The following is a 17,703-nucleotide window of genomic DNA, read 5'->3' as shown; positions in this document are numbered from 1 at the left end:
TAATTTTTTAAATGTCAATATTTACAACAGATTAGGAATGACATCTTTTGCAACTCCTTATGATGAAAACTTTTGTCAACTAAATGTATTAGGAGTTACTGTTTTTTGTAATTCTTTTATATATATAAGCTAATGTCTTATATACCACTAAGAAGTGCTTGTTCATCCAAAGAGTTGCCTAAATTCGAACCCTACATAGTGCTCAATAGGAAAAGAATAAAGACATTTCATTTATACATCTTCTTCCCTAGCCCTGGGGTGAATAGAATTGAATTGAATCAATCCCGCTCCGCGTTCCTGATATGACGAAGCCTGTAGTAGCCACTCGCCACCAATAGGTGGCAGACGTTAAAAGGCTCCAGGGGGCGGGCCGCCCGAGCACACCTCTCGGTAGCACTGTGGTGTCTCTCGGCTTCCGTTGAGGATCTAGCAAGATGGCAGCCTCCGAAACTGTTAGGCTACGGCTTCAATTTGATTACCCGCCGCCAGCCACCCCGCACTGCACGGACTTCTGGCTTCTGGTCGACTTGAACAGATGCCGAGTGGTCACAGACCTCATTAGTCTTATCCGCCAGCGCTTCGGCTTCAGTTCTGGGGCCCTCCTCGGCCTCTACTTAGAGGGGGGGCTCTTGCCCCCCGGCGAGAGCGCGCGCCTAGTACGGGACAACGATTGCCTCAGGTGCGCGCGGGGCTGGCGTGGGGGTGGCGGGGTGGGCGGTGGGCCAGGGACGCGCCTGCGCACGCCCAGGGGCGCCTCAGCCTTCTGGAGGTAGCGAATGGGCAGGGGATGAGTGAGGGTGGTGGGGATGGGGTGGCGGAACTCCGAACCTGCACGTTCATGACCCCCTGCGATTCTGATTAGTCTAGTCGGGTATGAGGCTCAGGAATCTTCATTGTAACGAGTATCCTTCCCCAGATGCTTCTGATACAGGTGGTTAGTGCAATAAACTTGGAAAAACCCTGATCTGGTGTACGGGCAGGACCCGTGTTTCTCTCAGCCTTGATTTAGCAAGCGCTCACTTAGCCTGGCAGTGTGTTAACCTACCCATGATGCAAATGTGCCTGAGACCCGACCCTCCGCTGGCGACTCTCAGGGTCAGGTGCGGGAGACCCCCGCCCTCGCCCCCCGAACATTCACGTTTCCTTCTTAAAGTGCAGCTTGTCCAACCTCTGTATTCCGGCTTTATCCCCTGAGACTTATGCCTGTCACTCTGTGTCTCACCTGGGGAGTTTGTGGTCCACCTAAGTAGGTGTTTGGTCGTGAATTGGGAAACAAAATAGTTTTAAATATGCTTTGGAAATTTAGAGAAACGATACTGAGATGAATATCGAGGAGCAATGGCGGTATGAATTGCCCACGTGTGATTGATTGGTTTCAATAAAATGTTACGATGATCAATTCAGTTCGGATTCATATCTTGGACTGATTTAGTCACGGCTTCTTTTTAAAGTTTCAGCTGTAGTGAAAAAATCCTGGAGTTGTGAACCAGGCTACTTTCTCTTGCTTGTCCTTTGTTGATTATTCCTTTCTCCAGAGCTTGTCAGATTCATAAGATTTTTTCAGAACATCAGGGAATTCAATTTGGAACAATTATTCCATCTTTGAGTTGTCTGCATCTTTCTCTTTCTTAAAATCAGGAACACTATGATTTATTCATAACGTTACCTTTTTCTAATGACAATTTGAACTAGTCCAAATTTCAAAAAGATTTTTTTTTCTTTTCTCTTTTTTATTCACTGTGAAATAGATCTTCATTCTCTCTGCAATTCAGGGACTATTTAAATAGTATCATACATGTAAGGACTGCATCCTCTCCTGTTTACTTTCTGAACTATCTCCTGCTAATGAATTAAATTGTTGCTAGTTATACTTTCTGAACTATCTCCTGCTAATGAATTAAATTGTTGGTAGTTATACTTCAATTCATGAATCATCTGGGAATCATACTATTTATAATGACTTTAACGATATCAAAAGCAAACCATGAAAGCTATTATAAGAAATAAATACAGCACAACAGCCCACAGAATTCCTCCTAAATATTTCAAATATTTGCACAGTTTCATATGGCAAGAATTATCTCTGTGGCTGGCTTCAGTGGTAAATGGGGTAGACCATCGGGAAAAATTGAGTTTGGAAAAGTTTTGTATGTTTTTGTGGTTTTATGTCCCCAGAGGCAGTTAAACTGGATAATTATACTGGGCTTTGCTGCTAAGTGCTGAAGATGGTTGAGAAGGAGAGATAATCATGGAACACAAACAGTCAGGGAATTTTATCAGTACCGTGAAGGACGGGTAGGAAATATTGGATAGCCTGGGCTAGTTGTGGAGGCAAAAGCTAGCCTGACTTGGTAAAGAAATGAGTCTGACCAGCAAAAGGATTCTGTTAGGATTGCTGGGAGTCCTGACAGAAGTCTAATGAGGAAAGGTGGAGCGAGGTTGTGGGAATCTTAAGAAATAACTTAAGAGGTTTGAGGGGCATTTTCACACTTGTATGTTGTGGCCCTCTCCTCACAGCCCATTCTCCTAAGCCCCCAGATGCTCATTTCCTCTGCTCCCAGGCTGCTGACAGTAAGCTCCTGAAGGTGGGTCTCCAGCTCTTCCTGGGAGGAGAAAGTGCTCCCATTTACTTGGAGCCCCTGTTATTAGTTGGCTGAGGCTGCTGTAACAAAATACCACAGATAGGGTAGCTTAAACAACAAATTTATTTCTCACATTTCTGGGGGCTAGAAGTCTAAGATTGAGGTTTTAGCAAATTTCGGGGTTTTTTTTCTGTGTGTATGTGTGTGTGTGTGTGTGTGTGTGTTTCTTTTTTTCTGAGGTCTCACTCCTTGGCTTGCAGATAGATCCTTTCTCATTGTGCCCTCACACGACCGGTCCTTTTATGTTCAGGCATTCCTGGTGTCTCTTTGTGTGTCCAAATTTCTTCTCTTATAAAGATGCCAGTCAGATTGGATTAAGGCTCACTCTAATGGCTTCATCTTAATTTTATCGCCTCTTCAAAGGCCCTATCTTTTAATCACATTCTGAGGTACTAGGGGTTAGGCTTTCAATTTTGAAGGGGACACAGTTTAGCCCATAACATTCCCTGAAGAGAGCTTCACAGAGGCCTGGCCATAGCAACTGGTTTTGGAGAATGACTAGATGGAGCGGCGATTTCTATTGAGTCATTTCGTGAGGAAACAAAGTGTGTTCCTTCCTCCTCCATTCTTTTGAAGTTCTGTGGCATTTATTACTCAAATAAATATTAGAGATCGGTTCTCATTTTATATTGCTGTCAGGAGTAGCTCTTTGGACAGCCAGTCAAGCCCCTCTGACATGGCTGTGAGGGATGGCAGTGGGAATTAAGAAGACAGTGTCTGAATCAGGAGGAGAGCAGTTTGGTTTCCTGAAACCTTGAGTGCCAGTGAAGATACTTGCTGTCAAAGCTGCTGATCCTTGTCCAGAGCTAGGTGTCTTGATGCTAAATATTGTTTCACAGTGTGGTCATGGATTTTAGGATATAAAATACTGAGAGCTATTCTTTCTCATACTGAGAAGCATGTTTGTCTAATGCCCATGGGTAAACAGACACCAATGGAAGTTAGGCCTGGGCGGCTTTCATTCTGGAATATCTGTAGTTCCTTCCATTCATTTATAAACAAACAAACAAAAAGCCTGTTGTTAAAAAAAATTATACTTCAAAATAGTTAAAGGTAAAAAGTTCCTTATTTCTCTTCTCACATACTTTTTCCATACTTCATTTTCTAGAAATATCCTCATTTAAGTTCAGGTTATACCTTTCCAAATCCTTTCCACACATATGCAAACATATATACTTATACTTTTCCAATACACATGTAATATATATATGTCCTGCACCTCACTTTTTTACCTAACAGTGTGGGTAACTTTCATTTTGGTGTATACGGTATATGATACACATCATTCTTTTTAAGTGCCACACAGTGTTCTTTTGTATGACCATATTAATTTATTTAACCAGCCCCTTATTAATGGACATTTTAGGTTGTTATCTTAGCTCGTTTCAGCTGCTATAACAAAATACTGTAAACTGGGTAGCTTATAAACAACAGAAATTTATTTCTCACAGTTCTAGAGGTTGAGAGTCCAAGATCAGGGTGCCAGCAGACTTGGGCTCACTTTCTGGTTCATAGATGACACTGTCTCACTGTATCCTTAAGTTGTAAAAGGGAACTAGGGAGCTCTGTGGGGTCTTATGAGTAACAATCCCATTTGTGAGGGTTCCACTCTCGTGATCTAATTACCTCCCAAAGGCCCCATCTCCTAACACCATCACATTGGGGGTTAGGATTTCAATGTGTGAATTTTGGGAGGACACAAACATTGGGACCATGGCCGCTATTTTCTGTTTTTCACTATTACATTCTGCTGTGGTGAACGTTCTTGTGTCTCTTTGTGTACTTGGGCAGTGATTCAGAAGGATAGAGTCCTAGAAGAGGTGCTCTTTGGTTAAATTGGTCTCCAGAAAAGTTGTACAGGTTTGTATTAGTGCCAGTGATATATGAGTTACTTTTATTCAATATTGTGTGAAAGGTAAGAGAGCAGAGTGATTAAGAGTTCAGGGCCCTGCAATCGAATCTTAGCTCATTAACTGTGTGCCCTTGGACAAGCAGCTTGACCTCTCTGAAGGTGATAATGCAGCAGCAGTCAGACAGGAGGGAGGCTTCAGGGAACAGATGGGACCCAAAGAGGGTGCAGTTCTATCCTTTCACCCTCTATATTGAATTTCACCTGCATTTGATGGGACATGACATTAAAAACCCACCAACTTCTGTCCTCAGAGGACTAGTATTCATTGGATTAATAAAAATTAGAGCTAATGTTTGGATAGCTCTTGCTCTGAGCCCAGCACTGCTCTAGACACACATATAGCTCTTCGAATGCTATAATTATTATTAATAGTCCCATTTTTACAGAGAATATTTTTAAAGTTTAATTAAAGTGGCAGATTTGAACCTAGACCATCCATTTGGCCTTAGCAGACAGTGAGTAGGGGATATCAGGCAGGGCAGATGGGCATGTCTATATTTCTGTATGATAGAATCCTACAAATTGCAGATTTAAAGGGAATACCTTGCGTTTTGATAATACTATCCAATTTGTCCTACCAAGAGTTTGAATGAACAGTGGAAAGTCTGTTTTAAAAAATGTCTTGGAATTAAATCTCTTTCATGACTAATTACACAGATAATTCACGTCTCTCTGTAAAAGGACATCTACATATGTTGTCTGTGATCCAAGTAGAGAAATGAAGGATGTTGAGAATGGTAATTAAGCAGATCCAGGTGAACCATTTCTGGTTCTCTGGATGGCATTTTGTCTCTCAAGCTTAATATGTTCCAAAACTGAAATTATTCTCTTCAGGAAGAGCAGATAGTGGGGTTGCAGCAATCACAAATTATACCTTCGTACCATTGTCTTCAAAATGGGTCAGATGATGCCAAGGGCTGCTTTTGAAAGCACGGCAGAGCTGCAGGCTCCTCTAGAAGGCAGGGGTCCTGCATATACTTGATACAGCATGCGTCACGTTCCAGTGATTTTAATAAACCACAGTGACTGAACAGAAAGTCTTGCAGCCATTTTCAAAGTTCATGGAAAGTTTAGTCCTAGTTGGTTGTCTCAGAGTTGAAACTTGAATCAGAATATTGCTACAAGTAAAAACATTGATCAGGAATAACAAGGAATAATCTGATGCGTTGGAAGTTCCCCAGCAGTTCTTAGATTCACAGGATGCCAAGCTAGCTTTTGCCAGTTTAAGGAATACTTCCTTGCTGCTTGATGCTGACGAGAGTAATGTGTTTTTGTAATTTAAATCCCTGATCTTTCAGAGCTTTATTTCTTTCTTTATCCCACTCCTGATATCTGTAGCTTCTATTTTACCTTGATTTATATGTGTCTGTGTATTTCTGTATCCTGAAGGATAATTGAGGATTTTTTCAACTACCACATTGAGATAAATCCACAGGATTACTAGACCTTAAAAAAAATTAATGCGTATAATATATCTTCTTATTCGCCAGTTGTACTTTATTTTCAAATATGATTGTCTATATCTTTCCCTGTCACTAAATAAAACTTGATGAAATATATATCTGGATGTAAATATATTGAAAGTATAATGTGTGTTTTTAGTGGGATTTTTAAGCACCCACTATGTGCTTGACATCAGGGACACTCAGCTTTTTGTCATCGGGCTACATGTATTAAAATTAGCTGTTGACAGTTCATGGAGTAACAGAATTCCTTTCTCATAGTGAAATAATTTTGTATGGAGTCTGAATTAGGATTCTCCAGAGAAACGGAAGCAATTGGAAATGATAGAGACACAGATATAGGTATGAGATTTATTATAAGGAGTTGGCTCACTCATGAGATTATGGGAGCTGAGAGGTCCCCAATCTGCAGTCAGCAAGCTGGAGACTTGGGAGATCTAATGATATAGTTCCAGTCCAAGTTCCAAGGCCTGAGAACCAGGAGAATTGATAGTGTAAGTTCTTGTCCTAGTCCGAGTGCTAAGGCAGGAGAAGACCCATGTTTTAGCTCAGAGACGCTTAGGCAGAGAGCGTGAATTCTCCCTCGCTCAGTCTTTTATTCTATTCAGGCCTTCAGTGAGGCCGACTCTCTTTGAGAAGGGTGATCTGCTTTACTCAGTGTACTGATTCAAATGTTAATCTCATCCAGAAATATTCGCAGGATGCACCCAGAACCATGTTTAACCAAATATCTGTGTGCTTCATGGCCTAGTTGACACATAAAATTAATAATCACGAAACGTCATGGAATTACGATGACTGTCATTACCCCAGAAAACATAAATTGTTCAATATTTTCCTAAATTTAAACAAAATAAAAATAAAATCTGATTTTTAAAAAAGCAGCCCACATTTAAAAACAAAGATAGAAACTTGGGGTTGGTAGTGTAATAGAGTGGAAAGATTGTGAAGTTAGACTGAGGTTTGAATCCCATTTCTGCTACATCTTGGGCAACTTTTCTCAACTGTAATTTTGTAATTTTTTAAAAAATGATAATTACCTACTTCATGGTGGTGCTTAGAGACAATGTATAAAAAATGTTTGGGATGCAGTAAGTATTCAATAAATAAAACTAGTCATTTTAAAGTTTACCATAAGTGATGCCACATAAGTCATTTTGTCAAAAAGAGTCTTTTATCCTTAAATGATTGACATTTTTTCATTGATCGATGGCAGTGACAGTTTGCAGTCATCTCCGTATATATAACTACATCCTGGAGACATAGTTACTCACTCTAGTTTTCTCTCTTATTCTTTTGATAGAGTTAAATTAGAAGAGAGAGAAGTCGCTGAGAATCCTGTAATAGTCAGTAATGGTGACGGTACTCATTTCTTACCTAGAAAAGCAAAGAAGCGGTCATTTAAGCTGGAGGAGGATGAAGAAACCGAACTAGGTTACAAAAACTCAAAGAAACATTGGAAGAGACAAGAGAACAATAATGAGAATGTCTTGGACGGAGAACCAAAACCTATCACAAATCAGAATGCAAGGAAAAAAAACAAGAGGAGAAACAAAGCCACACACGGTATAGCAGATGATGATGACGAAGAGACCAAAAGAAAAGCACCAAAGAAAAAGGAGAAATGTGACTACAAAAAACAGACAAAGAATCCCAAGTCTTCTAAAGCACAGCCAGTGAAAGAGTGGATTGTCCAGAAGTGTAGTCCTCCCAAAGCTTCTCCTCCTAGAAACAGCCTTGTCAAAGCCAAAAGGAAAGGTGGTGTGGACATTCATACAAAAGGTAGTCCCAGTTCCTCCTCAGAGTCTGAGTCTGATCATGAATCAACCAGTGATGGTCTTAGCAATGTCATCGTGGAGGTCAGAAATTCCACAGAGAAAATATCAACTGCGTTATCAAAGGAAGGACCCTCTATGAAAAACACAATCGCAAACAAAGCGGCTACAAAAACTGGCTTTAACTCTACCCCCATGGAGGACAAGATAACCAGAACATCGTCTTCTAGTTCAGACTCCAGTTCAGAGTCAGATGACCAGCCTGTGGTGTCAAAGAGCACTCCAGAGCAGGCTGCGGGTTTCTTAAGCGCAATAGGCCTCTTTGCAGGAAAAGGTTGTCCAGGTCCAGGGCCATCATCGCAGACTCCAAACGCTACCGGTTGGAAGCACTCCGACTCAAATGGTGGCAGACAGGCGCCCGGTCCTCCTCCCAATGTGACTCTCCCCACCAGTTTGGGAAGGGGTTGGGGTAGAGGAGAGGACCTTCTTTCTTGGAAGGGAGCTAGGGGTCGGGGCATGCGGGGGAGAGGTCGAGGACGAGGGCTTGCTGTTCCCTACGGTTTAAATAAAAATGCTGAATATCTGAAGCAGCAGCATTTAAATGAAACACTAACAAACTCATCTACAATTATCCAGGCAAGTAGTTCTTATTGAGAGTTTTCCACTATCCATTTTCCCACGTATTGTGTTTAGAGCTGATGTCATGGATTCACATTTTCCCACCAGTAACAAAATCACATGACTAATACTGTTTTTCAGAATCCAGTAGAGAGACACAAGGACTACAGCCTGTTACCGCTGTTAGCAGCTGCCCCCCAAGTTGGAGAAAAGATTGCATTTAAGGTATACTTAAAACAACAATTACAACAAAAAGATGATTCCCTCTCCAAATAAACTTACTCATTGGCACTACACATGCACATACATGCACGCAGACACACACCTGCATCATCTCTTTTGTGTTTTAGTGCCTAGCATATAGTAGGTGCCCTGTAATTGTTTTCTGAATGAATAAAAATGGCTTAGGCTGGTGTCTGGAACATAGCAAGTCCACACTAAAAGAAGGCTATACATATCACCAACCCTTCCCCACCAAAGAAAAACAAAAACAAAGAAACCTTTTCCACCGGAACCCCTGTGTTGCCACAGGTTCATGATCAGGCTCTGCATGTTTTCTCAGAGGCAGGGGAGGGGAGCCACAGGGCTTGCATATTTGTGGACTTTTTCTTCTTTTTTAGCTTTTGGAACTAACATCCGATTATTCTCCTGATGTCTCTGACTACAAGGTAAGGCTTTTTATTTAAAAATAATCAGTATATTAAAGAAGCTGAAGTCATTTAATACTGCTATTATGGATAATGTAGATTTTTTTGACTAAATAATGGCATAAAGTAGAAAAAAAAAAACCCAAAACATAAACTGTTAACAGTATCACTGTGAAGTCTCTCAGTGTTATTTTCCTTACATATGGAAAGACTATAGAATGAGAATGATGAATTTAATTTTTTTCTGTCATTTTTTCCTAATCAGCTTTGACACACAAATTTATTTGTGTGCCCCTCCCCCCATGATCTTAACCTTTGAAAGAAAATAATAAACAGCTCTCAGCCAAAAAACTTTGATTATTTTCATTATAGGAATCTATTTTATATATTTGTGAATTAGTACTGGTTATTATGGTCTAATACGGTTTCTGTTGGATTATCAGTTAACCACAGATAATTCTCTAATATTACCCTTGGAATTTATTCACTTAATATCTGTATGGGATATCATATTGGCATCTGAACTTCATCATAGTTCAGTAAAAGTTTGACTCAGTGGAATTACAGAATCACATGTTTCCTTCTCTTTTCATCCGTTCTGAATTTTGTTGAAAATCTCGTTAAAACGCATACTTTCATATTTTGATGTAATGTATAGACTATAAGTCCATTTTAAAGGTAATAATAATGTTAATGTAAAGTAAAAGGAAATCTGATTTAATCTAAGTTGATATCTTGGAAAACTTTTAAAATCTTGGTAATAACCTTTCCTTAAAAGCAGACTAGAAGAAGATTCAGTTCACTAAGGGATTAGGTGGGTTGGTGCTGGGTAATTGGTGTTTTATTATATTTTTCATCTTCTGAGCCCCTTAATATAGGTGATCATATAATTTATCCTCTAAATCAGAATACTCGTAAGTGAAAAGGATTAATATTCAATTCATAATTATGTAGGAAGGAAATATAAATGGACCTACCTTGGGCAAACCAGGATGTTTTATCACCCTACCATAAATAACTAATTTAGTCCTGTGATATATATATAAATGTGGAATTGATATGTCCCACATATCAATTGTGATTCCAGATGATACTAATTTTAAAAAACTCACATTAAATGGATGTTGGCCATCATAGTTATTACCTTGGAAAACTGTTGGCTTACTTTATTTCCTGGTGGTTTTAGAATTTTTTGGAATTGCTTTCAAAACCATTTTGAGAGAGAAAATTGGCCCTACTTTTTTGCTTTAACCACAAATACTGTTGTTACTGGCTTGATCACTGGCTTTACTCGTTAAGCCTATTCAAAAGTCTAATCTCTTCAGAGACTGTAGCCCCTGACCCTGTTGCATTTGTACCCTTGGGATTTTAATTTATGAAGGTGACTGAGAGATGGCACGGAGAAGCCAGTGCTATTAAGAGGAATTTGTTGCTTACATTTTCCAAGAACGGGGAATGCAAGCCGTGCAGCACAGTGGGGGAAAGCACCTGGGTGTGGGCAGGAGGCCAAAGTGGGAGTGGGGAGAAAGCCTAGGCCAGAGCCTTTGTTGGGGTCTCCTGGGGAGGGTTGGGGAAACAGTTTAGGATTGGCTAGTTTGAATAATGAGCAGGCTTTGGGCTGTAGGGGCTGGCCCTAGTTGTGTGGTTCCTGACCCTGGAGAAATTTAGACCAGGGGAAATACTGGCTTGATGTGTGGGAATTTCATTTTCCCTACATACTGATTTATTTAAAAAAAAATTTTTTTATTGAAATTAAAATAAAATTCACATAACAAAATTCACCATTTTAACCATTTTAAAGTGTACAATTCAGTAGTTTTTCAGTGTATTCATAATGTTTTACATGTTGTTTTTTGACTTGGACTTTTATTTTTGAAAGGAAGGAAAAATATTAAGCCACAATCCAGAGACCCAGCAAGTAGATATAGAAATTCTTTCATCCTTACCTGGTGAGTCTTCTAGAAAAGAATTAGAAAATGTAGGCACCGCATATCTTCATTGATTTCTAAGTAGCTTGTGTACATAGGAGCTGCTATCTTCATTAGCCTCCATGATTAATGGGTATTCTCCACTACCTGTCAGCATGCAGCAGCCCAGAGGGCCCGTGTTCACACTCGTGGAGTTGTAAGGCTACTAAGAGTTGCTGGATTTGTTCCCAAAGCTGTTAGGCAAGTTGTTCTTATTACTGTAATTATGTAATTTCATGAAAACGACATAAACCGATGAAAATTTATTGCAAAAAGAATGATATGTTTGAAACCTAAGTTGAATGCTGACTTAGGAGTGTTAACTAAAAAATTTGCTATTGAGTTTGTGTGGGTTGGTCAGCTATAAGAGATTGGGAGGAATTTGGTAAACATCTGGGAAGATTTTGCACTTAGGTTGCCTTGCAAGTTTTTGCATTTTTGTATCACTTTAAAAAACCCTCAAAATTGGAGATTGTGCAAATTGCAGACATACATTAAGGATATGATTTATAAAAGATGACTCTAATTGGTGGACTCATATTAGCTCTATTTCAAAAGATTGACACATGAACATATTTTTGTGTGTTAAGTCAAAATAAAATGTCTAAAGTATTTGTGTATACACACTCTCACACCTTATTTTGCTTTGTCTCTGATTCACCCCACTCATTATTGGTTCTGAAATCCTGGAATGAGAGGGCTTTTACTGTATATGGCTTAACTTGGGTTGTGTTGTAGAGGTCCCTGGCCAGAGAGCAGGAGAGATCTCTCTTTCTTCAGCAGTTCTAAGGCAATTAATTGTTTCTGTTTGTGTTTAAGTAAGGTAGTGAGTAAAAGAATCAAAACTCCAGTACACAGAAGTTAGACAAAAGGGTTTTTCAACAAAGTCTCTTTATGATATTAAGTAAGTGATTACATGTAGCCTCCACTGGTTTTCCAGCTTTATTCTGATTAGGTTTCATTTGAAGACATCCCCCTTCTTCGGTATGGACAGAGAAGTTTGTCCATAGTCATATTCCATGGACATAGCCCGATCACTGCTTGTCAGATGACTGACAGTGGTGACATCTAATTAGAACTGGGGTATCAAGAAATGGCTTTATCTGTTTCCAAATAGAAATACAAGTAGTCCTCGCTTTGCATGGTTCTGATATACATGAACTTCAGTTACCATGGTTTAGTTAAATAACATGACATTACGTGTGTTAAATATTAACTGGATTTGCATAAAGTACTGCCAGCTCTTTAGTCCACAAATCACCACATAATAATAGATGCTCACCATGATCAGTGACCAGTCACGCCACTTCTTTGGAAGTCTCTTGGTGATCAGCCACTTTGCTTGTTACTCAGTTCCTGTGCACAAAGCAAAGTCTAGTTGTACTTCCTCCTTGTTGCTCAGTGATAAACCCACGTGACATTTTACAAAAATGGATAATTGAAACAGGGACTTGGCCAACAAAGATGAAAGCACAACAAAGAAACTAAAAGTGACATTCAAATCAAGTTTAAGTGAAATTATGGAAGAAATAGCCGACTGTGGGAATATTGACACTGTGGTTTACGTGAACTTCTTGACATAAATGAGGAAAGTAGTTGTGACGAAAGAAATGAAGATGTCCCAGAAATGAAGATGACATCAAGAAGTTTCCCAGAATTGTGAAAAAGAAACAGAAACTCTCAGAGCTATTTCATGACATTAAAAGCTCAAAGGATAAAATACTGAAAGCTGATTGAAACTTAGAAATGAGTATGATAATTCTGCAAAGCTTAGAAAAGATTCTCACTCTGTATCATTGTTGCCTGATAAGGCGAGTACTGTTCAAAATACCTTTGATAAGTTTCTTACAAAGAAATAGAACACTTTAATTCTCAGTATTTCTAATACTTTAAATTACAGTGTGCTACATAACTACTTTACCTTTTTTCATTTCCATTTTCCTAGAAAAGTTTTAATGTTTTGAAAAAACTTTTTAAAGATCGTGAAACAATTATAAGTTTTCCTATTGATTATTAAGATTGTTTTGTGTGATTTCAGTCTGCATGGTCATTTTTATGGCCCCACACTACCATGTAAAGTGAGGACTGTTGTATTACCAAGTAGTAGGCATGTGTAATTTCTGAGGACAGAGCACGATATAAGAATTTTGCAGAATTCAGATTACCTCCTCTCGTTGAAACATATCAGTTATCTTTTAGAACTATCTTGTGGTTATATTTTCTTTTCTGGGAGTACTAGTGACAGTGTATCAAGCTCATTTCTTTTTGATGAAGGAAAGATTGTCTCTGATAAATGGCCAAGAAGCTCCCATCTGCTGGTGCAGGGTTTCCTCAGGGTCTCCTGTCACTGAGCACTCTATACTTTCGTGTGCGTACCCAGTCTCCACATCAATGGACAATTTGTTTGTGGTTGTTTTTCTAATATAAATTCCCCCTAGGGGACCATTTTTACTCATGGGAAATGATTTACTGTCTTGTCTCCCTACCATCTGGTTTCAGCTATGAAAGAACCTGGGAAATTTGATTTGGTGTATCACAACGAAAATGGAACCGAGGTAGTGGAATATGCTGTAACACAGGAGAAAAAGGTAAGCATACTTCTCTTCTTGGAATTGCTTGGTTATCTGTTCTCTCTTGATTGTTTACTCTCTTGATTGGAAGGTGACATTGCAGCTTCCTGAACTGCATGTATTAAAATCATCAAGGCTCTGGGCCTTGGGGCTGTCTGTCCTACCTACAGGGTGGCAGTATCAGTGCCGAATGCCAAGTTAGGACGCTGTCTTGGACCTCAAAGAGCCTACATGACAACATGCGCAGATAAGACTCTTATGTAAGACCACAGAGTTGCGTAAAATCATAGTTACATAAAAGTTTCTGTAGAAAAGACTAGCATAGTTTAAATGCTTTTTATTGATGTGTACATTCATAAAAGTGCATATAAGTGTATAGCTTGAATAATGTTCACAAATGAACGTCCTCATGGAACCAGCACCCAGATCAAGCACATTCACAGCCCGCTCTGGAAATTGGTCAGTCACTACTACCTCTCCAATGTTACTACGATTCTGACTTAAAACAGCATAGATAGTTTTGAAGAAGGACATAAAATGATTCTATCTTTTGAGTGTGTGTAAACCCTTAAATTGCTGTTTTTGAAGTGTATGGTTTAGAGTTTTTTAGACAGCCAGACTTCCATAGTTTCTGGCAATGGCTGGCTCATTAGGTTGTGCTAGCGTTAAAGTAAATAAAACTTATATTTAAGAAAATGCTTCCTGTTGAGGTACTCATATTTGAAATGTTATGGATATTATTCTGTAAGTTTCAGTATTACAAATTCACATTTTATCTGAAATGCAGAAACCTTAACCAGACTGTATGTTTTGCTTTGTCTCTCAGATGATAGATATTCTTAGGGATTTATTCCAAAAACATATTTTTAAGGTCTGTAGTAGGATCATCAGATTTGGTCTTGTCTCCTGTACTTCTTTGCTTGCAATATATTCAGCCCCACTTTTTGATGAAATGTAATCTTAGAAACTATGTTGGAAAATTAAACTTTGGAGACTTTCCTCTCTTTTTAAAGCCCAAAGCAGAGCCTGTAATTGCCCTTTTTGACACTAGATGGCCCTCATCAGTCATCCATAAGACCAAGTGTTAGTAGTTTGCTTTCTCTTAGTAAAATGCCTCCTATTTTTAGGTAGCATAGGGTAAGAACTACAGAGCTGCACAAAAGGGCATCAGCAGTCCAGTGGTAACCCTTCTGGGCCACATCTGCCTCCCAAGAGGTCTGTGGGCTGCCTGTCCGCAGAGGCTTATTGGGCAAATCCTCCTTTTGTAATCAGCTACCCTTCACCCCACTCACCCCCACAACCACCGCTTTAAATAAGAGAAAGATGAAATATGCTTAATGTAAATTTTAGCCATGTTCTAGGTAAACAAGTTTTTATATCCTAATCGAACTCACTTTATTGGGACTCAAATTATTCCGGGTCTTCAGCTATTCTGCACAAATGGAAATTTACTTGACTGAAGTTTTTAACCGACTAAAACCTATATGACGTCAAAATGAAGTGTCTAAACTGAATATTTTGTATTTTTCCTCAGATCACTGTTTTTTGGAGAGAGTTGATTGATCCAAGACTGATCGTTGAATCTCCAAGTAACACATCAAATTCAGAGGTTGCCTGAGTATGACCTCTCCACCTCATAGTTTATAAATGTCTTTTTGTGAAAGTGACTATAATTGAATTTTAAAAAAAAGATTTGAAAGTTGTATCCATTTTTTTTTTTTTTGTTATCTTCACTTTACTGCATAAGAAAAAAATCTACCTCATCATTTAAAATAACTGGGTGTGTTGCTTTTCTAGACCTTTTTTTTCAAGTTTAATTTTAGCAACAAAATTTAAAACATGACATTCCCTGCAGGCATCGTTATATACTAGTATTTTTGGTTCCTTCTCTTTTCTAATTTTTTGACCATCAAGTAGCCATCGTCAGTTGGAGTTTATAACACCAAGTGCAAGAAAGTGCTGCATATCTTGTCTCTGTAAGTTTTGTTAAGTAACATTTTAATAAGTAAAAGCATGTTACTTGACTTAATTTTTTACATTTGAGTTGTTCTATTAAATGTGGAACATCTTAAAAATTTCAAGTATCTTATACTTGTAATTGTCAAAAATGAACAAATAGTTAGGTTTGATGCAGGCAATGAGTTAAGAAATCCTTTCACATTTTTCTCAGCTTTAAAATGAAGGATTCTCAGGCCCTGTATAAAACAGTGAAAATAAGATCTGATGTGCTCCTGGGGAATAGCTGGTGTTCCACGTAGGTGAAAGGATTTACTATGAGTTCAGACCAGGGCATGTATTATCTTGCTTTGAGATTCCAAGCACCTGGCTGAATGCTGGAGTGAGGATCTAGAACAGAAACTTCCTTTTTCTGTTATTATTCAACACAAAGCTAAAATGGCTAAGATACATGCTGTGAAAATTACTTTCTTTTAACAAAAGATCAGATCCCTCCCTCAGCTTTGCATATTTTTAAATAAAATATTGAACTAAACTTCCATGCTGAGTCATCACATTTAGTTGAGTATTGCAAATCGCCGTGTTGTTTTACACTAATGCGAGAGATTAAAGTTTTCTGGAACAAGAAGGCTTGCCTTGATTGAAAAGTCTGGTGTTGCAAAGTTTAGTCAAATGGAGTTTGTTAGCGCTGGGAGCTCTTGGACCAGTGAAGATACTGTTCAGTTTTAATTTGCACGACATTGATGTGTATCAAAATATGGAATTATTGACTTGTAAGGAGAAGTATGACTCCAGAAAGAGTGAGATTAACAAGAATGTTCGGATCTTGGCACTGAGGTTCTTGTGTAGCACACTTTCTATCCAGGGTTTGGAAAAGAAGATAACTAGTAAACTCCAACAGGTACATGAAAAGGTGCTCAACGGGCTAATCATCAGGGAAATGCAAATCAAAATCACAATGAGATATTACCTAACACCTGTTAGAATCGCAGTAACAAACATTGGTGAGGATGCAGAGAAGCCGTTGGTGAGAGTGGAAATTGTTGCAGTCACTATGGAAAACAGTATTGAGGGTCCTCAAAATATTAAAAATAGAATTACTATATGATCCAGCAATTCCACTTCTGCATATTTATTTGAAGAAAATGAAAACACTTATTCAAAAAGATATCTGCACCCCTGTGTTCACTGCAGCATTATTTACAATAGCCAAAATGTGGAAGCAACCTAGGTGTTCCTTCATAGATGGATAAAAAACTTGCGATATATATATAGTTATTCAGTCATAAAAAAGAATGAAATCTTGCCATTTGTGTCATTCTGGGTGGACTTTGAGGTCATTATGCTAAGTGAAATAAGTTAAAGACAAATACTGTAGATTTTATGTATATGTGGAATCTGGAAAAAAAAAACAAACAAATGAACTCAGAGAAAATAGATTGGTGGTTGCCAGGGATTGGGGGTGGGCAAAATGGGTTAAGGGGGTCAGAGATACAAACTTTAAGTTATAAAATAAATAGATCCTGGGGGTGTAATCTACAGCATGACAACTATAGTTAATGTACTGTATTTCATATTTGAGAGTTGCCAAAGGAGTAGATCCTAAAAATTCTCATCACAAGAAAAAAATGTTGTAGCTGTGTATGGTGACAGATGTTAACTAGAACATCTATTATTGTGGTGATCATTTTGAATATTACAAATATTAAGTCACTCTGTTGTACACCTAAAACTAATAATGTTATGTGTCAATTATACCTCAAAAACAAAACAAAACAATCAGCCAAAAGGAAGTGTTGACCTCAGGGTGTGTTTCTTCAGATTATAATCAGTTTATGAGTCACCTTTTCCCTCTCTAATAGTGTTTTTCAAACTACCAAACTATGAATAGTAGTCTACTAGAAGCGTTGAGACATCAGTTTACAAGGTCATGAGCTGCTTTTTGAAAAATGAAGCACAGAAGAAGAGATAAATAGTGTACCACATCCAGGAAATTTAACGAACTATAGAAATGATCCCTGAAAGTATAGTCTTACATCCAGGAAATTTGTTTGCTTTACGAAACTATTTACATATAGCTACGTGTTTACTAGATCACTGTGTAAAATGTCAACGTATTTCTTATTTCTTGAAATCAGATTTAATTATCAGAT

The 17,703-nt window shown here is 38.5% G+C and overlaps 1 protein-coding gene across 3 annotated transcripts; it reads left to right on the top strand.

Moving 5' to 3' along the window:
- Positions 1–375: 375 nt before the first annotated feature.
- Positions 376–16,085, top strand: COIL (coilin). Of its 3 annotated transcripts, none has more exons than XM_039885715.1 (7): positions 376–679; positions 7,399–8,428; positions 8,552–8,635; positions 9,031–9,078; positions 10,937–11,006; positions 13,524–13,612; positions 15,129–16,085. In XM_039885715.1, exons 1-7 carry the CDS (start codon positions 435–437, stop codon positions 15,210–15,212), a joined length of 1,650 nt encoding a protein of 549 aa, XP_039741649.1. In that variant the 5' UTR covers positions 376–434; the 3' UTR covers positions 15,213–16,085. The 3 variants fall into 3 exon arrangements, with proteins under 3 accessions (XP_039741649.1, XP_039741650.1, XP_039741648.1); XM_039885714.1 differs by having other exon boundaries at positions 377–679; positions 7,321–8,428; XM_039885716.1 differs by lacking the exons at positions 10,937–11,006; positions 13,524–13,612; positions 15,129–16,085 and adding an exon at positions 10,012–10,915 and having other exon boundaries at positions 7,321–8,428.
- Positions 16,086–17,703: the final 1,618 nt, after the last annotated feature.

Source organism: Pteropus medius, unplaced genomic scaffold (genome assembly GCF_902729225.1).
Source record: "Pteropus medius unplaced genomic scaffold, Ma_sr-lr_union100, whole genome shotgun sequence".
Lineage (NCBI taxonomy): Eukaryota > Metazoa > Chordata > Mammalia > Chiroptera > Pteropodidae > Pteropus > Pteropus medius.
The sequence above is the reverse complement of the archived record's forward strand: the minus strand, read 5'-3'. Positions and strand labels throughout refer to the sequence as shown.